Below are 22,322 nucleotides of genomic sequence, written 5' to 3' on the forward strand. Positions count from 1 at the left end.
TTCATCATGCTACCAGGAGATTTAGTGGTTCAAAAATTTGACTTGAAGAGCAACAACGGTGGATGAGCGCCGCAACCGCTTAGATTACTATGCGATATCATACAGGGGACAGCACCAACACCTACACAATTTTTACTACGCCCAATCTACGACTTGTTTTTCCTCTTCTTCCTCCTGTTCTTCTTCTTACTTGCTGCTTGGCTATTGTTACTGGTGCTCTGGGCCGTGCTAGACGCACCGTCGCCATTCTCTTGTTCCTCGCCTTCTGAATCGTGGCTAGAGGACTGCTTGTTACTCTGGCTGGTAGCCCGCGAGCGGTGTCCGGAAGAGCCCTTGGATCCTCTAGACCCGGCCTCATCAGAATCGGAGCTGGCGGCCTGGATGATGATTTTCCGCACTCCACTGCTAGTTTCAACCACGTTCTCGCTGATGCTACCACTTCGAACAAGGGGTCGGCGCTTAGGAGTCGCAGATCCGTCATCGATAACATCGGTGACGCTCGTCGCGCTGCTTGCCCGACCGGGCGACACGATGATGGTCAAGTCCGTCCGGGCTGCTTCGGGGCTTGCGCTTCGTGTGGCCTTTGGACTGCCATGCTCAGGGACAGTTGGGGGCAAGTCGACTCCTTCAGGAGCCTTGGCGCCCTCCGCGTCGTGATCGTGAGCGGCACTCGAGAGCCTGACCTGAGTCTCACTCATGCCCGCCCCGCCATAGCTCTTGCGAATAGCATGGACGCCACCCTTTCCGGTCAGCTTAGGACGCATAAGGGGTGTGTGTTCATCCGTGTCATGCTCCAGTCTCTCCTCGCTAATTTCTCCAGCTATAGAGGCGGGGCGAAGATTTGGGGATGGGCTATGGATCTGCGACAAGGGCGCTCCGGTCTGAACGGGCTTGATTTTGACGGTTGTAGACTTGGTGTTCTTCGGGTTCGACGCGCGGTTGGAGGGTCCGAGATGCTTGAGGTGCTGCTTAGCCTCGTCGAAGGTGGCCTTCACAGGAACAGCAGACGAAGTCATACGCCCGTCAGGTCCGGCCGAGCTTCTCCTCATAAGGAATGTGGTTCTAGGCGCGCTGCTCGAGAGGTTCTCCGGGGCGTCACTAAGCGCACTGATAGAGCCATTGCGTTCACGCGGAGGTTGCGGCTCGTCTCCGAATTCGATGAGATCACCGTTCTCAGGGATCGGTCGAGGGGACGGCTGGCCTGTCCGCTTGGTGATTCGGGCCTTCGGAGCGGGGGTCATGCGGCGGATGGCCTTGTGAACGTCAATGTAGACGTCGGATTCATCAATGATTTCCCTATTACGAGTCAGTAATGATTCTACGATGCAATCATGTTTCGCAACTTACTCTCCAATAAGCTCCTCAATGACATCCTCAAGGGTGACGACACCAATAGCGCCGTAGTCGGCACCGGGGTACTCGGACACCAGGACCATATGCGACTTGCCCTCCTGGAAGAAGTTGACAATGTCCAAGCAGCTCGTCTCAGGGCGGGTCTCGGGAAGTGTCGCCAGTGGGAAATCCTTGACCTGCAGACAATCTTCAGGGTCGTATGTGATGAGAATCTTGACAAGAAGCATTCCAACGAAGTCGGTTGGCTTTCCGGTGGCATGGATAGGAATACGGGAGTACCCCTCCGAAAGGATCTGGTCCATGGTCTTCTCGTCCAACACAGTATCTTCGGCCATGACAAAGACATCGTCCATTGGGGTCATGACGTTCTCGACGGGCTTGTCCTTCAGGTCCAAGACAGCACTGATGATGGTGACCTCGTCCTGGTTCAAGCGTTCGCCAACCTCGCCGAGGGACTTGTGCAGGGTGACCAAAGTCTTGAGGCCACTCTTCTTGTAAACGGTGCCGTGGTCCTCGCCCAAAGCCCAGTCGAGCAGCTTCGCAGTAGGCCAAGCCACAGGCGCCATAAGCCACATGAGCAAAAGCACAGGCTTGGACATGTAGCCACCGATTTGGAGACCGTATCGAACGCAGATGGATTGAGGTACGACTTCGCCAAAGATGACTGCCAATATGTTAGTCAAGGTCGTTCATCGCTAGGGATATACTTCAACATACCAATGAGAACAGTACTGCCAACGACGGCCTCAACGCCGCCGCCAAGACAGCGGTCCAAAACAACAGGTAGCGATTCGTTGACGATGACGTTGGAGAGAAGTAAAGTGACCAGAACCCAATGCTTGCCCTTCTTCAAAAGGTCGTAAACACGCTTGGCGTTCTTGGATTGCGATTCGTCGGGGTCGCCGGCGACAACCTGGAGGTAGATGCTGTCCTGTCCCATCAGGCTAAGTGCCAAGGTCAGCAAACAGGTATAGGAGTTGGTAGGAAATGCAAACAACGCGAGAACTTACGCAATGGTCAGACCTGCAAAGGCACCTCCCAGCAAAACCAGAGCAATGGAGGCACCCATGAGGGGCCAGAAAGCATCGCCAGCCTCTGGCTCTTCATCGTGATGGCCTCGCGCGTGAATGGGCGCGGCGGCGACGGAGGAAACGCCCAGGGTCAAGGCTTTGGTAAGACCGAGAACGGCGGTGCGGAAGACGCCGAAGCCGCCGGCATTGTTGCCCCGTCGTGTCGGGACGACTCCCCTTGTGGCCATAATACTCGGCTCGTCAATTGAGGAATCGGATGTCGTGAGAGTGTCGTGGAGTAGTAGGTGGGAAAGCAGCGAAGTCAAGCGCACATTTTATGCGGCGGACGCGGGAGACGGGCGAGAAACGGGGCAGAGTCAGGGTGGTAAAGGTGCTGCACTCCACCTCTGTTTACCTGCAGCTGCTGTGCGTACGCAAGTGCACAAGGCGAGCGGGCAAGCTCCACCAAACGAGCCAAGATCGGAAGACGAGTGGATATTGCTGTGGGTAGCAATGGTTCGAGTGACGGTGCCTTGCAGATGGGTCTTGCAATAGCACTTTGTTGGAGATGTGAGGAAGGCTGCGATAGAGCTATGTCGAAGGCAGGAGGTTGTAGGGACGAGAGTTGACAAAGTTGAAAATAAAATGATTGAGAAAAACACACAGATGGAGATCAATAGCTCGAGGAGACGGAGAAATCACAAAGGCGCCGAGAGAGGTGAGAGGTACCCAGACCTGAGTTACTTAGGTAGCTTCGGGGGGCCGAGGGGCACCTGTCGCCGGAAGCTTTGCTTCTTTCTCGTTGGTGTGCTACTGAGACCAGCCAATCACTCGCTCTCGTGGCGCACAAGCTTGGCGTCATCAACGGTCGGGGGGGCGGGTCGTCTACAATGCGAAGACTGAGAGAATGATGCATCATTGCCGCAGAGACCTCAAGAACCTCCGCACTGGCATGCAAATTGTTCAAGTAGACTCTAGGTATTGCACAGGAGACAGCGCTGTCATCGGCACGTACCTCTCTCTCGAGGTCTTGAAATCGGCTATTCGGAATGGGCAAAAGTCTGTATTGCGCATTTTCCCTCGCAACCTCGTCTCACTCGCCCCGCCTTTTGCCTTTCTTGCCGCGATACTTTTGTCTCGTCATTCCATACATGACGCCAGGGATTGTGCAAAATCTGGGGTAAATTATGTAAGACTTGATGAGGCAGCATATCTGTATGTAGGTCTCCTGAGCAATTGATGTTCTGCCTGTTCGCTGCTGTTCCTGAGCCAAGACAAGTCGACATCTCGAAGCTTCTGCCAGTTGAAGCTCAAAGTTAGGGTCGACCAAATATCCAGGCCTATCCTTATCCGTACCTAGTGCATGCATATGTTCAAAAACTCTGATCGGTGCAATTGAACTATTTTCCTAGCCTGTTCCTTGCCTCCTATCGACGTTACCTCGCGTCTGGGCGCCAACCACTAAGAGCACAGAACCATGTACCTCGCCTCAGTTTTTCGGTCTAGCAATACAAGCAAGCCGATGATCGCCATCCTGAGGTACCTGCCTTACACATAATACCAGCCAGAGCTCGAGAAACACCATGAAAAGTATCGTGTCAGCGCCTAGCAAAGCTCAACCTCGAACCACGTCAGTCAATGCTTCTGCTCGACCAGCTCACGTGCAGCTGTATACTCAGGATTGCTAGTGCCGAGATCATGACCTCAAGGTGGGCAACTTCAAGTTTGCAAGGTTGTGCCTTCGCTCTCAGTGCTCACAGACCTTGACGTGACATTGACCCGCTTTCAAGAAAATCCCCACGCCATTTGGGTTGTTTTGTGCATTTACTGGGGAGGCTTGCATAACACTTCAGATGTGCAGGTAAGTTGTCGCAAGAGTTGCAACAGCACGAGTGAACGGTCCTTCTTCTCTGCCGATACCCGAACTCTTACACCCAAACGTAAAGATGTTTATTCAGCTGCCAGTGTCGAAATATGGCAAGAGATCTCGTGCCTCTCGTGCATCTGGTGATAGAATTGCCAAACCTTAAATATTCCAGACTGTCAATGATCTCGTTAGGCACTCAATGGCCGCCCACTAGTGTTGCGATAACAATTTCGAGTACCCAGTTATTTACCTCATGCCACCTGCCCCTTGAGCTCTGCTACTCGCCAATGAGATCACAAACGTTGCCAAGCTCCACGAACTCGTGGGGGCCATTGACCACCTTCGCTCTTGCCCACGTCTCGCAGAGTAACGATTGTGAATGGCGCACGTGAGGTGGAATCCACTTGACTTGAATTCATCATCTACGAATCCCCAGGGAAACATATTGCAATACCGTACCCTCACAACCTCACCAAGCTCACGTTCAAGATACCCTCTTCCCGCTGCAAATCATCCACCACTTTACCGCTTATCTCTCCCCTAACGCCCAGTATCATCAATGCCTCATTGCCTCCTTCTGCCTTCCTCTCCTTGCCGTCCAAGCTGGCCACCTGCATGAAGGTGATATTGATCCCATGCTGGCCCAGCACCATACCGACACCGCCAATCTTGCCCGGCTCGTCATAGTTGTGCAGCACCAACATCGTTCCGTGCGGCTGGAAAGTTGCGCTGAACCGGTCTAGCTTCGAGATGTAGATGCTCTGCCCCGACACGTATCCCTCGATGACCTGCTCGCCATCCGCGCCATGTGATCGGAGCGTCACCAAGCTGGCATACACTGCGTTCTTCGCTTCCCCGCTATGCGTCTCGCTAATGATGATGCCTTTCTCCTTGGCCGTCAGGCTGGCGTTTACGATGTTGACATCTCGGCCGCCTGAGTCGCTGATGGATGAGACGAGTCCCTTTACCAGCGCGGCGTACAACGGTCGTGTATTGGAGATGCTCGCCAGGTCGCCCTGGTAGATGAGCTCGAATTTCCGGCCACCAATCATACCACCTCGACTACCGACAAAGTGCTGCGTGTATAGCCCGCCCATCTTTTCGATAAGACGCACAAATGGTTGCAACTTGCGATACTCCTCCGGCATGATCAATGGTGCATTGACGGCTGCTGTTGGCAATCCACCGCGGAGAATCTCGGACACTTGCGTACAGACGTCCATTGAAACGTTCTCTTGAGCCTCGACAGTAGAGGCTCCCAGGTGAGGGGTGGCGACCACTTTGGGGTGCCGGGTCAGCTGAGAGGCTGTCGAGTCAGCGACTGGTGGCTCTGCCGTGAAGACATCGAGACCAGCTCCGGCGATCCATCCCTCATCCAACGCACGAAGAAGCGCTGCTTCGTTGTACACGCCGCCTCTCGCAACATTGAGGACTCTAGCAGTCTTCTTCATTTGCTGGAACTCCTCCTCCTTCAGCAAGTCGAGTGTACTCGCCATCAGCGGAGTGTGGATGGTCAAGAAGTCTACGATCGGCAATAGACTCTTGAGGTCGGCTACCAGCTCGACGTTGGCCTGGCCAGCAATTTCTGCGCTGGCATATGGATCGACCGCTTTCACTTTCATGCCGAGGCCTATGGCCATTCGAGCAACCTTCATTCCCACCTTGCCGAGGCCGATGATACCGAGAGTCTTGTTGCCAACTTCGACTCCAACTAGCTTGCCTCTCTCCCACTTTCCATCCTTCATTGTGGTATCGGCGCGGCCGACATTGCGAGCCGTGGCGAGGAGGAGGGCAATCGTGTGCTCAGCAGCGGCAACAATGTTGCCAGAAGGCGAATTGACGACAATGATACCCTGGTTTGTCGCTGCGTCGACGTCAATGTTGTCCACGCCCACACCGGCTCGTGCAACGACACGGAGCTTCCTGCCGGCAGCAAGTACATTCGCATTCACTTTCGTCTCGGACCGTACAATCAGTGCGTGGTAGTTGGGGATCGCTTCGATGAGCTCTTCGGGAGACAACCCCGCGCGGTTGTCGACATCGTACTTGTCCTTCAGCAGGGCAAGGCCATCTGATGAGACCTTCTCAGGAACAAGGATGCGGAGTCGATCAGACGCAAAGGAGGACACAGTCGACGTGATCTTCTCGATTGCAGAAGGAGCCATGACGGAGGGACAATGTTGAGCAAAGGATGGTTTGATTGGGCGCTAACTCTTCGGAAAAGGATGGGTAGCAGCCGACTATTTCAGAAAGCCTGAGGTCGGAGCGAGATTTTGAACACAACAAACAAGTACACATACGCGACAGCCGACAAAGGTTATATACCAACTCAGTATCCCCCGCATTGCATTGTTAGCTACGTCCGATGTCGAAGTTGCCACGACGGGTGGAAGGTTGCACGTTTTGGCCGGCTCTCCAGGGACGACACTCCGAGATGGACGGAAAGCGATATCGCGCCCCTCCACCCTCAAGACAAATTGGCTCAGCTAATGGCATGTGCTAAGCTGGATGTCCGATGCGGGATGTGACGCCGCAGGTCACACAGAGGCGGACACGAGAGATATCCTGCCTATAGTAAAGAGAGGATCTGTTCGAGAGGCCTCAAGATGTGACGGATTAAGGTGCGAGTTCAAGTCGCGGACGAGCGACCCCTCACTTCCCCCACGTTCAGCTAATGCACCGGCGTCCCGCCCCCGCAACTTTACTGGGCGGTTTACATGCTCCGGCCTTTTTCGCTTTGCGACATGTTTGCAGCCATCCATGCTGCTTGGAGCAAGCGCTGCCGACGTATCCTCGATTGGAGGAGCGCTGAGCTTCCAGGCGGACTGCAACCCACACGACGTGGCACAGTGCGGTGATCTTGGGTGCTGTTGCAGGTCCGAGACGAGATCTGCTGACGTCCTTGCCATTGGATGGTCCATCAAGGTAGTGGTGAAGCCATCGTGTTCTCGTGAGAGAACCAGGGAAACCTGGATGGTTTGGATAAAACCTGTTCATTCCGGAGCATCTATTCATTCTGCCAAATTCCGATGCCAGTGTTCGAAGCAAACACTAAAACTACAGGAACTCAGTAGATGTCAAATTGCTGTCATTGACGGAAGACTGGCTAGAGACCGACATGATATTTCGCAGGCCTGGACCCGTGTACGTGTGAAAGATGGAGTGGGCAAGGTCTCTGCTTAGGTTGAGGTGGTCTCCAGTCAGTTCTCCGCCGAAGTTCCAAGTGCTGATCTTACATTGGACCACACCACTTGAGTGTATGTGTCCATATACCGTAGTAGGCCAGAAATCGCCAGATGGCTTCACCAACCATCTCAATTGCACTTTTCGTCATCCTGCATTTAGTCAGCTACTAAAGCTCGACGGCGGAAGCAGCAAGTCCTCGGCTGCCTACCCTAAGACCTACATGATTCCGACATATTGGAGGTGATCGAAGTGATAACCCATCAAATTGCAACAGAGTGGCATCAAGAACTTGCCAGTTCTGGACGATAGAAACGAGTCAAACGTCAGATCTCCTTATCTTATCTTTTACTTCCTCCACGCATCACCTTTTCTCTTCCAAACTCTCTTCACATGGACCTAGCGCAAGAATGCTGTAGGCCAAGGCTTCGCGGCGTACTCAGGTAGTTGAATCTTGTACTGCAGTGAAGATGTGCACCAGTGAGATTCTGTGTATCTGGAAGATAATTGAACATCTCATGAGAGGATACCATAACTGGGCTTCGGCCATGGATGATGCATTGAATGAAGACGTAGCCAAGTACGAAGACCCAAGAATACATGACTTAGACGCAACCGACTTGCAATGTATGGGCACCTGCCATTGAACCGCAGGCACCTGCCAAAGCATGTCACCACAGTTTGAGGACCCCACCTCCACTGCCGTCATCACTGCCTTAGGCAGGGACGAATTCTACGGTCTCGACCCCAGTTGCCCCTTACCTGACCGGTATCAGCGCCGCGTGGAGTCTGTAGGCAATTCATAATATTAATCACAGGCCCACGACATTCAAGGTCAAGGTTGTCAACTTTGCGATCCTGCGCTGCGTCCCCCTTTCTCCGACTACACCTGCCACCACGACGAAACAAGAGCCGCCCGTCGAATCATTGCTTCAATCGCCTCCATCACCTCCCGCCGTCCACCTCCCACAAAACGACCAAAGGCCACCATGTCTAGAAGACCGCCCAATCCCGCCGCCGAGAGAGCGGCCCAAAACCAGCAGACCATCAAGAGCCTCCTGAAATTGGAGTGCAACAAAGTATGCTCCGATTGCAAGAAGAACAAGCGTAAGTCTCAGGCAATTCGTTTTCTAGTTCAATCTGAGATATCCGCTGACTGTACCATGATTGCAGACCCGCGATGGGCCAGCTGGAACCTCGGCGTCTTTATCTGCATCCGGTGTTCAGGCATTCACCGTGGCATGGGTACGCACATTAGCAGAGTCAAGTCGGTCGATCTCGACTCCTGGACCGACGAGCAGCTTCGAAGCATCCTCAGCTGGGGCAATGCGCGCGCGAACAAATATTGGGAGGCCAAGCTGGCGCCCGGCCACGTCCCCTCGGAATCCAAGATTGAGAACTTTATCCGCACCAAGTACGAGCTCAAGAGATGGACAATGGACGGCCCCATTCCCGACCCCGCCAGCCTCGACGTAGACGGCGACGACGATGTGCCCTTGAGCCTGGTCAAGGAGAAGCAGAATGTCGAGCGCAGAGAATCGGTTCGCAAGAGTTCGGTCGGCAAGTCCGCCGCGCCCCCCAGAAACGTCGCTGCCCCGCAGCCGCAAATCGATCTTATCGGCAGCGATGATCCCATCCCCAGAGCGAGCACTACCGGCCCCCAGCCCGGCAAGGTACCCCCGAAATCCGATCCTGCTCCTCCCAAGGCCACGAGCACCAAGGATTCCCTCTTGGGCTTGGACTTCTTCGGCGAGCCCGCCGCCCCCCTCGACCAGCCAGCACCAGCAACACCGGTGGAATGGGAGGACCCTCCAGGCCAGACCTCAAGCAATCCATCCTGTCCCTGTACGCCTCTGCCCCGCGACCGCAACCCCAGCAGCAGCAACAAGCGCCTCAGGCTCAAGGCGGCGCGTTCGGCGGCATGCCCTCACCCACCTTTGGTCACCAGCAGCAGCAGTCCTTTGGCGGCATGAACGACGCTTTCAGCAGCCTCAGCTTCTCCAACAACACCACCAGCCCTAAGCCTGCCGCGGTAGACCCATTCGCGAGCCTGTCAAGCCCGGTGAGCAGCACGAGATCACCACCGCCTGCATCATCATCAAGCGCCTTTGGAGGTCTCAGCGGCGGAAGCTTTTTCGACTCCAAGCCCGCGGCGGCACCCGCGCCCGCTGCGCACCAGAAGCAACCGTCCAACAGCGGCTTCGGCGGATTTGGCTGGTCCAGCTCCCCTGCCCCGGCTGCGGCCCAGCCTAAGCCCGCTCAGCCGACGTCATCCATGGGAGATCTGTTCGACCTCTCCGCTCCCTCCCAACCCGCCGCCGCCCCGAGCAAACCCTCCCCCGCTCCCGCATCCAGCTCCGTATTCAACCTCTCCCAACCCAAGGCACCTTCTCCCGTTCCCACCCCGGCCGCCACTAGCACAATCAGCTCAGGAAACTGGTCTGGATCCGACGTCTGGGGCTCCAACGCCTGGAGCACGCCCGACACGACTACCGCTGCCGCTGCACCCGCCGCCCCCAAGGCCGCGGAAGCGCCTAAGCCGTCCCTCGGAGGCGACTTTGGCGGATGGGGCTCCTCTGGCGGCCTTTCTTCCAACTCATTCGCCAACACACCGATTGTCCCTGGAGCGTCTGGCGGCTTCAGCGCCGCACCCAAGGTTGCGGCGGACGAGGAGTTTGGTGGATGGACGAGCAGCACCGAGCCCGCCGCCGGCTCCGGTTCAGCAAAGCCCATTGGAGGCGGGAGCGAGGACCTCTTCTCCAACGTTTGGCAGTAAACGCAGCATTCAATTGCGAGCACATGAAGGGTGGCATAGGTCTCTGGGGTAGATGGGATGAGCGGTTTTGCAACCTATTGCAGGGCCCATCTTTTACGTTTTGGCACATAGACACTCGATGAAAACGTGACGACATGCTTGAAGGCAGAGAGAAAGAGGGAGTGACAGTCTCGTGGCATCTGTAATTCAATTGCAAAAGCGTCATAGATGAAGAATTTAGCAGAAACTTTGAAGCAAAAGATTGAGACCTCCAAATCTCAAAACGTAAAAACAAAGTGTACGCCTTGCTCAATCAGTTTGCTGCTAGTGTTGATACAATCAGTCGCCGCCGTGCTACCCCCCAAACTCCGATTCCATGCGCAGGGTATTTGAACATCCTCGCCCGTCATATATCAGAATACTTCCGTTATGTTTGTTTCCCATCCTGTTTGATACCAAGGCCCCGATATCGGGTTGGACCTCCACCTTTACTCCGTTGCTTAAATACGAGAAAAACTCAGTTCTCCCTTGGCGGCCGATGTGCTCTCCTTGTCGTTGATTTCCCCCATGCTACGCAGTTCTCTGCCTGCTTGTCGTAAAAAGTGGTCTGTTTTGTGTTCCTCCTTCTTAGAAGAACAGTTTGGCGATGTAGTAAAGGACGATAAAGATGCCAATGATGATGCCTGACAGCTTGAGGATGGCGACCTTGTTTCCAGAGGCGGCCATGCGGGTTAACCGGCCGGCGGAGCCCTTGAGCTGGGTCGACATGGATGAGAACGTCTCGGACTAGATAGAGCCATGATCGTCAGTGACCTATCTCAAAAAAAGACTGATGACTTGATGGGCAGAATATGGGCGGGATGGTAGGGGGTCAGAGTTGCACAAGGTGCTGGTTCTGTCGTCAAATAGCAGGTCTTGAGGCTGCCTCCGAAACACGGACCAATGTTCCTCATCATGTGATACCATGGGATTCTTGCCAACGAAATGTCGAATAAGGGGGTGCAGGAAAGGAAAGTGGAGCGAAAAGAGAAGGTGACGAGGGAACATACCGTGCTGTCAATGACCTCGTGGGCGCGCGCATTGTCGTAGATGTCGACGGTCACGCCTCTGAGGGCGGAGACCTTTGCTGAGAGCTCGTCGAGACGGGCGTTGTTTTGGCGTTCGCGCTCGTAGGCTTCTGACATTTTGGAAATATTTTTTTGGATTCTTCAGGGGAATAGGGGTACGAAAGTTGTTCGATGAGACTTGGTCAGGGCCGGCGGTGGCGAAGGAAATCCCAGCACCCGAAAAGTGCGGGTTGTTTTCTGGGTGTCGTTTCTCGCCGCTGAGGCTTATGGCGAATTGCCGCGCGTGCGAGATCGTCGGTCTCTGGAGGTGGTGTGTGGCTGCAGTCGTTGGGAGACGACTATGTCACGGTCTAATGCTGCACTTTTCTCGTAGATGTGATGGGTTTCCTCCTAAGCGATGAGTGCTTCGTTAGAGGAGGAAAGGAGTCGAATGTGGTGCGCGGTGGTTTGTGGTTGGTAGTGCGTGATTCGTGAGGTTTGATGATGAAGTTGCGAAAATGGTTGATTCAGGCGGCGAAACCAATGTCGGCGGAGGTTTCGGGGCCGATGCGTCTTTCCTCACAAAGGCGAGGCTGGAACTGCGCGGATGGAACTGGAGCCGGGTGGGCCACTACCAGTCCCGTCAGCAGCAGGTGGTCACTGCGCGGCCGAGGCGTCCATCGCTGCTGCCCGCTGGTGTGGGCGCGCGCTGCTCGGAACGCCATCCTTGCCGGTGGGGGTTGCGCGTCAGTGACCTGCGCCACACTGGCCCCGAACCCGAACAGACAGAAGTACCCCGCGAATTACCTCACTCCGTCCAGGTCACGCCTCCTTTGCGCCGCCTCACCAGAGCAGCCAGAGCCCAGCTTACACCAAGCTCCCCCGGTCCTTGGTCCGTGATTTCTCGAATTTTTGCTCCGGCTATCCCAGCCCGGAGATAATGAAGGGGCATGTCACCTGGCACTCGAGAAGAAGCATTCATGATTTGAAAGCTCCCGCCAGCTAAGATGACGCGCTCGAGTGGATATCAACGAGCTACTGCGCTTCGTTTGTTTGATGAACCTGCGTCGTCCGATACGAGAGTTCGGCTGAAAAGCCATGAAAGCTTAAAAGAAGCAAGAAGCAGGAAAACAAAAAAACAATTGAATTCTCTTTCCTCCCGGGATACTTTCCATTCGCCAAGCCCAACGGGATTAATAAGATTAACAAGACGTGCCTAATGTGACTAGTAGAATAGCAAAGCAAAGCTCACGGCACATAGCAACCGACGAGGGAAAGAACTTTAGAAGAGGCGCAGGCCTCTCGGCGGCTCTCATCCTCACCTATCGCGGCACAACCCCACTAAATCGTTCATTACGTGGAGGTGTGGGTGCACGCAGCTACCTTACTGCGGGAACCGTGGACGAGGAAGGATCCCCAAGAAACCGTATCCGTAATACCTACCTGACCTACGGATACCTAATCGCAATCCCAGGCACACGCTTTCACCTTTTCGTGTCTCTCTTTCTTCTTTCCCTCTCTTCACCTCCAACCCTCGACACCTTTTCTCACTCCTTCTTCCTCCCCGACCGAAACTTGAGGGAACGACATCCGATTCAATCATACTTCCTCCCTCTCGACCCCTCGATTTGCTGTCAGCATGGGCCTCCACAACCCGCTCCCGTCGTCTATGGCGTGTAAGTCCACCCATTATTTTTTGGCTGGTGCCGGTGATCCCGCTGTAGCGCCGCACCCGTCATCCCGTTCAGTTGCAACAGATGAGCTGACCAGATCATTACAGCGGAATGCAAAAAGTGCGGCAAGATCCTGACGTCGTTTATCGACCCTCGTCAAGCCTTCAGCCCCGACAAAATCATTCCTCCCTCTGTCCTCGCCAACGCGAAGGTGAGCCAAATATCCCACCCCGCGATCTGCCATCCCCCGCCTGCCTTGGCGCATTCGATGCCCAGAGGCCTCCCACCGCTCACGACAACAACCCCCAAGCCGATACGATACTGACAGACAATGCGTGCAATTAGGGTCTCGCGATTCTCACCGTCCTCAAGGCCGGTTTCCTCGGTTCCGGTCGCTTCGGTAGCGGTCTTGTCGTCTCGCGACTTCCTGATGGTTCATGGAGTGCGCCAAGCGCCATCGGTACGGCAGGTGCGGGATTTGGTGGGCAGATTGGTTTTGAGTTGACCGACTTCGTCTTTATTCTCAACGATGCGAGCGCCGTCAAGACCTTCGCACAGGCTGGTTCGCTTACGCTCGGTGGAAACGTTTCCATCGCCGCTGGTCCCGTGGGCCGCAACGCCGAGGCCGCCGGTGCCGCTTCGCTGAAGAGTGTCGCCGGTATCTTCTCCTATTCCAAGACCAAGGGTCTTTTCGCCGGTGTTTCGCTGGAGGGTTCCGTTATTATCGAGCGCCGCGACGCCAACGAGAAGCTGTACGGCACCCGTTACACCGCCGCCCAGATCTTGACCGGCAGCGTCCGCTCCCCGCCCCAGGCCGCGCCCCTGATGAACATCCTCAACTCCCGCGCCTTCAATGCCGGCCGCACTGGTCAGGCCAACGATTCCATGTACAACGATATTCCCGTTTACGACCAGGGCCAGGGCCAGGACGATTGGAACGGCAACAACAGCCGCGAGTTTGGAAACAACAACCGCAGCAGTGTTTTCGGTGGTGGAGATAGTGGCGCCAGCGAGTTTGGTGGACCCAAGAGATCCAGCACGTGGCAGGACGACGTCTATGACAGACCTGCTGGAGGTGGTTTTGGAGGAGTTTCGCGTTCCAACACTGGAGTCTCACGCTCCAACACGTTTGCCTCAAGAGGCAATGACGACTACGTCTACAGAGACAACCCATCGCCCAGCTACGGCCTCAACGACCAAAAGACGGGTCCTCCTGGTAGACCCGCTGCTCCCAAGCCCAACTTCACTGGCAAGGCGGCCATGCTCAAGAAGAACGAGGCTGTTGCGCTGTTTACATTCGATGCCGACCAGCCTGGTGATCTAGGATTCAAGAAGGGCGATGTTATCACGGTGCTGAAGAAGACCGAGAGCGAGACTGACTGGTGGTATGTGAAAGGGTATTTCTTTGTTTTCGCAGGTGCAAAGCTGACATTCACGACAGGACCGGCATGATTGGAACGAGACACGGCATCTTCCCCAGCAACTACGTGAAGATGCGTGAGTAAGCTGGATCGACGGCTCGAACGCAAACCCAGTGCAAATTTGAATACCCAAATGCTTTCCAAACGAAGCATGATCGAACCACAATGCATACCTGATGCAGATACAAAGGGGATGGTGGGGGGGAAACAAACACGGCCATAAGGTCCTATTGCTTATTCATGATACTCCGGATGGTCCTTTTCCATCCTGCTTTCCAACGACGTCCTTAATGATAACGACCAAACCTCGTTTTAACAAGTCCTGGCGTTTGGATCAAGGAGGCGCGGGAAGATATCTCTTCTTGTTTAATTGCCTCACAGCATAAACGTCCATCATTGGCCATAGGCTTTGGGAAAACGAAAAGAACATTCCGTCTTATGACATACTTCATCGCACCATCCGTATCCCCGAGTGACAAATCGACTATGTGATGAAGCAGTGGCACAGACGCGGTCAATGGTCGGAAGCAAGTCCACATGCGGACCGGACCGACTCTTTCGTCAGTAGACCGACCTGCCGTTGTGTTGCTATCGCCGAATCAGCCGAGGCTTCTCCCAAACACTTTCAAGAAACACAGATCAGCAGGTGGGTGTCAGAACCATGATGTCAGGAAGGATCGACGCTTGCCGCTTGCCGACGGGTACGAAGCAGGGGCAACTTGTTTCAGTAGTCCTTGGGACGATCTGGGGAAAGCTTGTCGATGCGGGTTGAAACGTTGTTTCTGGAGGTGGTTCTTGCTGAGTCAGGAAACGTTCAACAGTGCAACTTCACCTCAAGACGATAATAGGATTGGCTGTAGACGGGGCTGTGCTCAATCTCTTCACGAAGAATGTACCGGTTTGGTGGTAATTGAGGCACAGACATGCTTCTTGGATTGTGGCTTAAGCTGCATGTCTTTTATTGATGCTTGACTGTCTTAGTGGTGTACTCTTTCAGAGGGCCAACACTGGAGATGGCTCTGAACGGAGACGGAGATAGAAACCGTGCAATTACTTCTCGTGAGAGGCCCTTTTCTCATATGATATCATTCTTTCATCTGCCTCGTTGGGTCATTAGTAATATCAGATGGCCTAGAAAGACTTACCTTCCGAAGGTCACTTGACTCAGTGGTACTAATCCTGCCCTGCTTGTGTTCTCGACCAGGCTACTGTTCTCGGGGAAGCTGTTCTCGGGGAAGACGCGCTTTGTATTGACGGTGTCCATTCGCTTTGACGGTTGCGGATACCTTAGCTTGAACATGTAACTAAACAAGCGCCCCTTGGTCCAATTTTCCCGATGCTACTAATAGGATACAACTCCTCAAACTAACACATTACGTTTGAGAAGATGATCTGAAAGCCTACGCTGTATCTGGTCTGTAATATATACATATATGGCTCGTCGTAGCACTGCATAAGCCCGGAACCTTTCCAGCAATGCGTCACTGTCGAGATCGCTTCTTCAATCTAATTTGCGCGCATAGACGATGCCATTCCAGGTATCAAGAGCTGCCTTGCTGTCAGTGATTACAATGACCGCAAGCGGCATCCTGATGACTCGCCTTGTTCATTCGTCGTCCTCACCGCCAGGCGAGGTACCTGGCTCGAGGACATCAAGGGAGTCGCCGATGGGGGCCAGGTGTTCACATTGCGAAGAGTGGTACGAGTTCCTAGACCGATCTAGTGCATACATTGAAGGGGGGGATGACCCAGTTGTGCCGCCGGTTGTAAAAACGGGCGTCGCTCCTAGTCCGCTAGTGGATCGGGAGTGGCCGGTGGCGGGCTCCACTGACATCAAATCGGTAGTCCGGATAGTGAGGTCCACATCGGCGACTGGTCGACCCACTTGACAGCCGGCACGTCCGTGACTGATTGAACTCCGAAACGCGGCGATGGTATCGATACCGATGATTTGTCCCGATGCTGACAGAGGTACATCACCCATCTCAGGCGGAAGCGCGGGTACGTCTTCGTCCATTTCGAGCTGCTCCCTCTCGGGAACATCGTCGGTAGAGTCCGAATGCGTCCCAGCTCTCGCCATCTTCCTCGCAAGATTCATGCCGAGGAAAATCCCAACTTCTGGGCAGCAGTTTTCCGAGTCGATCACGGCGACATTGACGTCGACTTCCGGCACGTTAGCCTCGGGCACTCGAACTGTGAAGAAGGCGAACTCTTTGAGCATCATAATACCGAAAGGTGTGCGAAAGAGGCGCCTTCTATGGGCAGGGGACAGAGGCAGCTTGCGGAGTCCAAGGGTAGCTACGGTGCTGGAACTGGCATAAGAGTAGTCGAGACCAGTACTGGCCGCGAGGACAGTCTCAAACAAGCCTTGGCCATTCTTTGCTTGCATACCGATGATCTGCTGGGGAGTCAAAGACTCCAAGTCCAGCGTCGGAAGCAAGTGCGACCTTAGCACGCTAATAGATCCAGACCTTGTGGGGATGCCTCCATTTCGGTTAGGTGGTGGTTGGCCTGCCGGCGTTGATGGTGGGCCATGATGACCCTCGTTCAGCTGCTCGCTGTAGCTCATGATGGCAATGTTGTTTTCCAAGTCTTATTTCCACACACGATTCAATGAGTGTTCGGTCGTTGCTCGAGGTTCGTGTCTTTGCCCGGGATTTCTATCAGGCACGTTTTGGAGTCGCGAGGCTTGGCAGTCTAGACTGGGTAGAAAGTTAGATATCAAGACGTTTGCACGCTGGTAATACTCTACGAACCTAAAAGTATGTGTTTGGTATTATTAATAAAATTGTCTTTCTGAAATGAGGTTGTACACAAATGGTGTATCAAGGGAGCGAATTGAAGCGAAGATTATCGGGTGTGTACCAGCAATAAGACCAAGCTCTCAGGGCAGTCGAACTACTTAGGCGGTACACACTTGATGTCGGCAGCCTCCGATAGATATTGAGAGAGCTATAAGCTCGAGGCAAGGATAGTGAATCTCATCAATGCGAACCACAAGGATGGCGAACCACTAGGGAAGGCGAGCCGCTACGAAGGCAACCGCAAGGATAGGTCCTAGGCAGTCGTTCACGATGGCTAGTGATGTGAGGCTGTCACAGATTGTTGCCAGCACACACGAGCAAATGAGGAGCGATGTCTTGAAGAGCCAGGGTATCTTCGTAGTCAGACAGCCGTTCGTTCACACGTATGAACCGCAATTCTGGATGCAACGCACAGGCTGGTATGGAATTTCCTCGGTTGAGCGGTCGTAATTTCGAGACCGCTCTATGCAAGATATCGGTGAACGACAGGGTTCACACCGATTCAAGCCGGAGCCTGCAGGATGAAGTGCAATTTTGGTGTGACGACACACTGGGCCAAGGTTGGTGTTGCCCACGACAACACACGTCTTAGACATGACTACACGATCGATCCATTCACGTAGCAACACAAGGCGGATTGACGGGCGCAATTGATGTCATCCAAATCCAGTGCCTTGATTCGCTCATTCTGGGCCTTACCCCTCAACATGCATGCCGAAATGCGTGCCCCGTTTAATAGAAGTACCGTACCTACGGGGGTGTGAATATCCTAACCTCGTCCTTGTGACACCTCAGACGTCGTTCCGAACCACTACGTGCTTCGGCTCGAGAAGGCTTTAATGGGTTACTAGTTGTCGCGGAGGCTGGATGGTATCCTGCGCTTGGCTGGAATGACCCTGATTGTCTTGGGAGTACATGTCGAATGATAGCTACAGCCCTGGAAAAGTTTGGGGCCGGAGCTCTGTGCCATGATGTGACTCCAGACGGTGTGTTATGTGCAAAATATGGATGACATTGTTAATATACTCAATCCTCGGCTTGTGTTGTTTACCTCTGAGGCCCATTGCCTTCCCAAAGTCAACTACTAGAGCATCGAGTGCTCCGTGAAATTGGAGAAGCTCCTCGTTTCTATCATCCAAGCCATCTAGAGATCAATTGAATACCTCCTCAGAGCCTTTGCTCACTAAGTATCTCACGTTGCATCCGCCAAAAAATCTGTGAGTATCAAGCTCCAATCATATCGAGTCAACAGCTTGTTAAGTAAGCGTGTGATGTAGACGGATCACCTCGAATTCCGCCACCAAGTCCATCGGCACCCAAACTAATGGACCTTAGGCTTGGACCTCAGTCAGTCAACGACGAACAGTCAAGGGCGTCCAAGTCCGATAGCCATCTACCACGGAATGGCACTTGGCAGTCTGGAACCTCTGGGACGTCCAGAACGTCTTCCCAACGCAATGGGTGCTCTTCTCCAGTATCGTTTCCTGGGACAGAACCGACAATCTTGGGAAGTGTCAAATCCCTGGTTCCTTTAGCTCCGCGTTCACAGCTTTCCAAGAAGGTATCATTGCCAACATGGCCATCGTCTCCCACAACACTCGGAGCTGGGGAGCCAGTAGAACAGCAAAACGGGCCGGCAACTGGAACCAATAAGACCGAAAACATGATCAGTCCTAGCCAGAAAGACTTCGAGATGGACCCTGGTCATGCCTTCTGGAGCTGGTCTGTCAAAAGTGAGAATTGGTATCATGTCGATAAACACACGGGATCGGTTCTGTGGGCACCACGCGAGTTGGACTAGTGTTGGCTCATTTCATGCCGTTTCTTTGACGGAGATTTGATTTCTCATGTCCTAGCGATGAAGATAATATTGTGTCTCGGTACCCGTTCCTCGTTTTGGTTTCAGAGACTAGTCATGGAGTAGGGTCACCGCTACCACAGATTTCAGCTCAACAGATTGAAAGACTAGTCATCTCTCAAAAGTTTACTGATTCAGGAGCATTTTCGAACGTGACTGTCGATGTCACCCTTGTATCATGTTTGGGAGTCTATTGGGGCATCGTGCACGAGGTCGTCATATACTGTAACCGTTGCTCTACAAGTATTCCTCAGCACATCTGTGGCTTCGTTAGACAGACCTACCTTAAGACGCTCATGTGTTACAGGAAAGGGGAATTCAGATGGAAGAGGACTCATTGTCAACGCGTCACGATGCTCTGAAAGCATGGTGTTGTTTATAGCCCAGCCATTGAGGCAATAGCTACGCCAATGGAGGTAGATTACGAGGGAATACATCATGGTATAATATGATTGGCACTCGATAGACTGTGAGAGCGTTGAAGAAGCAGGCAGAATCACGCATAGTGCCATGAAATGAGTCTCGAGCGACGAAGCATGTATCTAATTAAAAAAGGTTGTAAGCCGAAAGAAGTGACCATGAACATTACGCCCTCATCGTGCCTCTATCCGAGTTAGGTCCCAATCATTCCACGAGGTGTGTGTAATCAAGAGAACGCCTGGTTGTAAGTACAAGTGTTGCGAAACAGACTCTGGTTTTTATGCGATCCTCTAAGCCGACATTCCCAAGTGAGCATGCCCCTGGCGATTCTAATCCAGCTCTACTGGACAATATATCACTGATTTGGTGTCTTCATCCTGGTGAGCCCATTGTTGTATGGCCTCATCCCACCTCCAGAAATTGTGGGCGGGGTCATCTTTAAAATCTTTGAAAGAGTCACTGGCTTCCCAATTGAAGCCATCGAGTGAGACCATTTCAAGATCTTCTGCCTCATCACTTCCATCGCACAGCTGCAATTGACTAGGTTGAGCTTTCTGATCGAGCTCAAGGGTTTCCAATTTCATCAGAAGCTGAGTATGGTCACTCGGATAGTTCGAAGGCCTATTTTCAAAGAAAACCGAGCATGGTGTAGGCACATGAATTGGTTGACAGAGGTGAGTGGCCAGTTGGCTCACTGCGCCTAGCTGGCAGTCGCAACCCCTTTGCGAGAGAGACGAAGAGCTGAGATCGGTCTTGCTTTCAGTGCCCGAATATGTTAGGGAACAGACTTGATCTTGGGACAAGACACTCTCTTCTGACCCTGACGGCTGGGATTTAGGGACCCGGTAGGGGTTCCATTGAAGCATGGACTCTGGAGGGGTTCGAGGAATTGTTGGTGATTTGGAGTGTTTGTGGATATCAGTCGAAGGCGAAGGTAGTGGGTGTTCATATTGCATCTGAAGAGGGCTGATCGGGTGGTGGAAATCGGCTGTTAGAAGGTCGACGTCTCCCGCATAATGATTCATGGTGATGATCTTTCAGCGTCGATGAGTTATTGAAGAATGAACAAAGGATGACTTAGGCATTGGCAGTACGTAGTGGATGATGGAGCTGCCTTGCTGTAAGATGTGTAGGCAAGGAGGCCATTGGTGGAAAGGATGAGGTTGTTGTGAAGTTGCTGGACCTCGTCGACTTTATGAGAAGGAATAATTGAAGAAGATGAAGCTTTGGGAACGCGGCTGATTTATCGACTAGAGCTCTGAGCACATAAACGCAGTTTCGGTGAAAGTAAGTGAGGCTGGCGTGAGCATTCTTCGTAATGACTTTTTGCCTTGGAGATCTCGTGGAAGATGAGTCGTCGCAACCGGCCGATGAGTTACGGGAGACCGACGGGAGCTGGAAAAACGCGGCTGAATACAACCGGAGAGTCCGACTTGGCCTGCAGGATCATCATTCCAGGGCGTGTAATTGGAATTGTAATTGTTATAACCGTAGCAGGAGGGTATGACTAGAATTCCAATTGCTAAAGCACTGAAGGACGGGACATTATTAGGTGTTTGCATCTATCATTGGGAGGTTGCGGATAAACCCTGCACATGCATACCGCACCGAAAGCTGGCCATAGGGTACCCAAGCACAAGGTCAGACATGGCTATCTGAGAAGGAGGGCCCAATCTGCAACCACCCGCCTCAGCACAATTTTGGGCATCAACGACTTCCTTCGTATCAGCTACCCGACCGACGCGAATGACCTCGAGGAGTGCTCCATGCCCGACGCCGTTCCTGATACCACAGCAGGCATTGTACAGAGTATCGGAGCGTTTCTGGACTATAAGCTCACGTGCTTTGAGACATCCCATGGCCTGTGATGTATCCATTTTTTTGGATACAGAGCGGCTTCGACGATATCTTAACCGAGCTAATGTACGACCGGCTGCTCGCCCGGAATCTTCCCCGGCCCCTCAGTATCACGCACACCGAACCATCTGCATGTAATAACTGTATGAGCTCAGGGCGTATAGAAATAGCCATCAAGCGTGTCCCATAAGAAACGCCTTGGGGGCTGGGCAAGGCGACCAAGGCACTACACGTCGACAGCCTCACTGGACGCCGATGCTTCCACTTGTTATGGAGCGTTGAATGTATCTCGTTTTGTAGTTCTATCAATTACATTTTCTGTTGTTAATCCAAACTCCAATTCTCTTGGGATGGCGGGGTTTTCTTCTCCATGGCCGCTTGGTTGCGTCTTCCCGGCCTGATATTATCATGTCCTCCTCTCTGCCCTTCACTGTGGTTTTGTTCTGATTTTGCCTTTCCCCTCATCTCTCCATCCATTCACTTTGGGAGCCCAAGTATATGAACCCGATCCTGCAGAGCCATCCGCTACTAGGTTTGCCACGCTTCGCAACACCCACCTCGTCCCGTTTTCGCAAAGGACAAGGCTGAGGGGTCGGGAGTCGACAACCTGGTCGCGCCCATTTAGTACTTCTTCTACTTCAGCAAATACATCAAACCACGGCTTTGCGCTGCCACAGAGGTTCCTGTAAGCATCATTCATAACTTTAGGAAGATACCACTTCCATAGCTATAGAGAGACAGCCTAACACACTCGTATAGGTGACTTTCACTGCAAGTTGAACCGTATCAGAGTTCTGCAGCCCCCTACAACATTACAGCCACAAAGAACTATCATGAGAGGTTCTCTGAAGGCAAACGGGCTCTGGGAGCAACGGAATGCCAATAGAAAACGTCCTTTGACCCCGAATCCCTCGGAAATACAGGTCCCAGTGACGGGAGAAGCTCATGACCTGCCGCAGCCTTCTGCTCTAGAGGCACGCCATCGAAATGTTTCCGCCGTTCATCAGAACTCCCCAAGGCCAACACAAGGAACGAAAAACTTGAATTCTTCTCACAGTCAAAGTAGTCACCAGAA

The 22,322-nt window shown here is 53.2% G+C and overlaps 10 protein-coding genes across 10 annotated transcripts; 4 read left to right on the top strand and 6 right to left on the bottom strand.

Moving 5' to 3' along the window:
• Positions 1–146: 146 nt before the first annotated feature.
• Positions 147–2,611, bottom strand: BDZ83DRAFT_716888 (uncharacterized protein; the record flags this gene model as incomplete). Its single annotated transcript, XM_060511889.1, has 4 exons — positions 147–1,296; positions 1,348–2,017; positions 2,071–2,297; positions 2,364–2,611. The coding sequence occupies 4 exons, from the start codon at positions 2,609–2,611 to the stop codon at positions 147–149; spliced, it is 2,295 nt and encodes a 764-aa protein (XP_060368604.1).
• A 2,080-nt stretch (positions 2,612–4,691) lies between these two features.
• On the bottom strand, positions 4,692–6,395 carry BDZ83DRAFT_570308 (phosphoglycerate dehydrogenase; the record flags this gene model as incomplete). Its single annotated transcript, XM_060504287.1, has 1 exon — positions 4,692–6,395. The coding sequence occupies one exon, from the start codon at positions 6,393–6,395 to the stop codon at positions 4,692–4,694; it is 1,704 nt and encodes a 567-aa protein (XP_060368605.1).
• Positions 6,396–6,566: 171 nt separating this feature from the next.
• BDZ83DRAFT_112407 (uncharacterized protein) lies at positions 6,567–7,588 on the top strand. Its single transcript, XM_060501099.1, has one exon. It carries the CDS (start codon positions 6,739–6,741, stop codon positions 7,411–7,413), a length of 675 nt encoding a protein of 224 aa, XP_060368606.1. The 5' UTR covers positions 6,567–6,738; the 3' UTR covers positions 7,414–7,588.
• A 589-nt stretch (positions 7,589–8,177) lies between these two features.
• BDZ83DRAFT_608448 (uncharacterized protein) lies at positions 8,178–10,434 on the top strand. Its single transcript, XM_060507482.1, has 3 exons — positions 8,178–8,520; positions 8,587–9,206; positions 9,242–10,434. Exons 1-3 carry the CDS (start codon positions 8,403–8,405, stop codon positions 10,187–10,189), a joined length of 1,686 nt encoding a protein of 561 aa, XP_060368607.1. The 5' UTR covers positions 8,178–8,402; the 3' UTR covers positions 10,190–10,434.
• Positions 10,435–11,756, bottom strand: BDZ83DRAFT_664286 (uncharacterized protein). Its single transcript, XM_060511079.1, has 2 exons — positions 11,218–11,756; positions 10,435–10,954 (listed from the first exon to the last, which is right to left on the bottom strand). The coding sequence occupies exons 1-2, from the start codon at positions 11,350–11,352 to the stop codon at positions 10,796–10,798; spliced, it is 294 nt and encodes a 97-aa protein (XP_060368608.1). The 5' UTR covers positions 11,353–11,756; the 3' UTR covers positions 10,435–10,795.
• A 1,097-nt stretch (positions 11,757–12,853) lies between these two features.
• On the top strand, positions 12,854–14,392 carry BDZ83DRAFT_748969 (SH3 domain-containing protein; the record flags this gene model as incomplete). The annotated part of the gene is made up of 4 exons (XM_060513697.1): positions 12,854–12,890; positions 12,995–13,098; positions 13,233–14,272; positions 14,329–14,392. The coding sequence occupies 4 exons, from the start codon at positions 12,854–12,856 to the stop codon at positions 14,390–14,392; spliced, it is 1,245 nt and encodes a 414-aa protein (XP_060368609.1).
• A 1,522-nt stretch (positions 14,393–15,914) lies between these two features.
• On the bottom strand, positions 15,915–17,086 carry BDZ83DRAFT_727870 (uncharacterized protein; the record flags this gene model as incomplete). The annotated part of the gene is made up of 1 exon (XM_060512794.1): positions 15,915–17,086. Exon 1 carries the CDS (start codon positions 16,875–16,877, stop codon positions 15,915–15,917), a length of 963 nt encoding a protein of 320 aa, XP_060368610.1. The 5' UTR covers positions 16,878–17,086.
• A 1,194-nt stretch (positions 17,087–18,280) lies between these two features.
• BDZ83DRAFT_112663 (uncharacterized protein) lies at positions 18,281–19,029 on the top strand. The gene has a single exon (XM_060501102.1). It carries the CDS (start codon positions 18,437–18,439, stop codon positions 18,911–18,913), a length of 477 nt encoding a protein of 158 aa, XP_060368611.1. The 5' UTR covers positions 18,281–18,436; the 3' UTR covers positions 18,914–19,029.
• A 572-nt stretch (positions 19,030–19,601) lies between these two features.
• Positions 19,602–20,528, bottom strand: BDZ83DRAFT_112648 (uncharacterized protein). Its single transcript, XM_060501101.1, has one exon. It carries the CDS (start codon positions 20,413–20,415, stop codon positions 19,720–19,722), a length of 696 nt encoding a protein of 231 aa, XP_060368612.1. The 5' UTR covers positions 20,416–20,528; the 3' UTR covers positions 19,602–19,719.
• BDZ83DRAFT_112722 (uncharacterized protein) lies at positions 20,517–21,044 on the bottom strand. Its single transcript, XM_060501103.1, has one exon. The coding sequence runs from the start codon at positions 20,950–20,952 to the stop codon at positions 20,641–20,643; it is 312 nt and encodes a 103-aa protein (XP_060368613.1). The 5' UTR covers positions 20,953–21,044; the 3' UTR covers positions 20,517–20,640.
• Between the last annotated feature and the right edge of the window lie 1,278 nt (positions 21,045–22,322).

The sequence above is a fragment of the Colletotrichum acutatum genome, assembly GCF_030867785.1.
Source record: "Colletotrichum acutatum strain CBS 112980 chromosome Unknown BDZ83scaffold_16, whole genome shotgun sequence".
NCBI classification, from domain to species: domain Eukaryota; kingdom Fungi; phylum Ascomycota; class Sordariomycetes; order Glomerellales; family Glomerellaceae; genus Colletotrichum; species Colletotrichum acutatum.

What these genes read in the sequence shown, in the direction of transcription:
- BDZ83DRAFT_112407 (XM_060501099.1), top strand. Translation starts at nt 6,739, where the DNA reads ATGTCCGATGCGGGATGTGACGCCGCAGGTCACACAGAGGCGGACACG.
- BDZ83DRAFT_608448 (XM_060507482.1), top strand. Translation starts at nt 8,403, where the DNA reads ATGTCTAGAAGACCGCCCAATCCCGCCGCCGAGAGAGCGGCCCAAAAC. An exon ending in CGATTGCAAGAAGAACAAGC is followed by an intron (nt 8,521 to 8,586) that starts GTAAGTCTCAGG and finishes CCATGATTGCAG; the next exon opens with ACCCGCGATGGGCCAGCTGG. An exon ending in AGCCAGCACCAGCAACACCG is followed by an intron (nt 9,207 to 9,241) that starts GTGGAATGGGAG and finishes CCAGACCTCAAG; the next exon opens with CAATCCATCCTGTCCCTGTA.
- BDZ83DRAFT_664286 (XM_060511079.1), bottom strand. Translation starts at nt 11,352, where the DNA reads ATGTCAGAAGCCTACGAGCGCGAACGCCAAAACAACGCCCGTCTCGAC. An exon ending in ACGAGGTCATTGACAGCACG is followed by an intron (nt 10,955 to 11,217) that starts GTATGTTCCCTC and finishes GGCTCTATCTAG; the next exon opens with TCCGAGACGTTCTCATCCAT.
- BDZ83DRAFT_112663 (XM_060501102.1), top strand. Translation starts at nt 18,437, where the DNA reads ATGGACCTTAGGCTTGGACCTCAGTCAGTCAACGACGAACAGTCAAGG.
- BDZ83DRAFT_112648 (XM_060501101.1), bottom strand. Translation starts at nt 20,415, where the DNA reads ATGAATCATTATGCGGGAGACGTCGACCTTCTAACAGCCGATTTCCAC.
- BDZ83DRAFT_112722 (XM_060501103.1), bottom strand. Translation starts at nt 20,952, where the DNA reads ATGCAAACACCTAATAATGTCCCGTCCTTCAGTGCTTTAGCAATTGGA.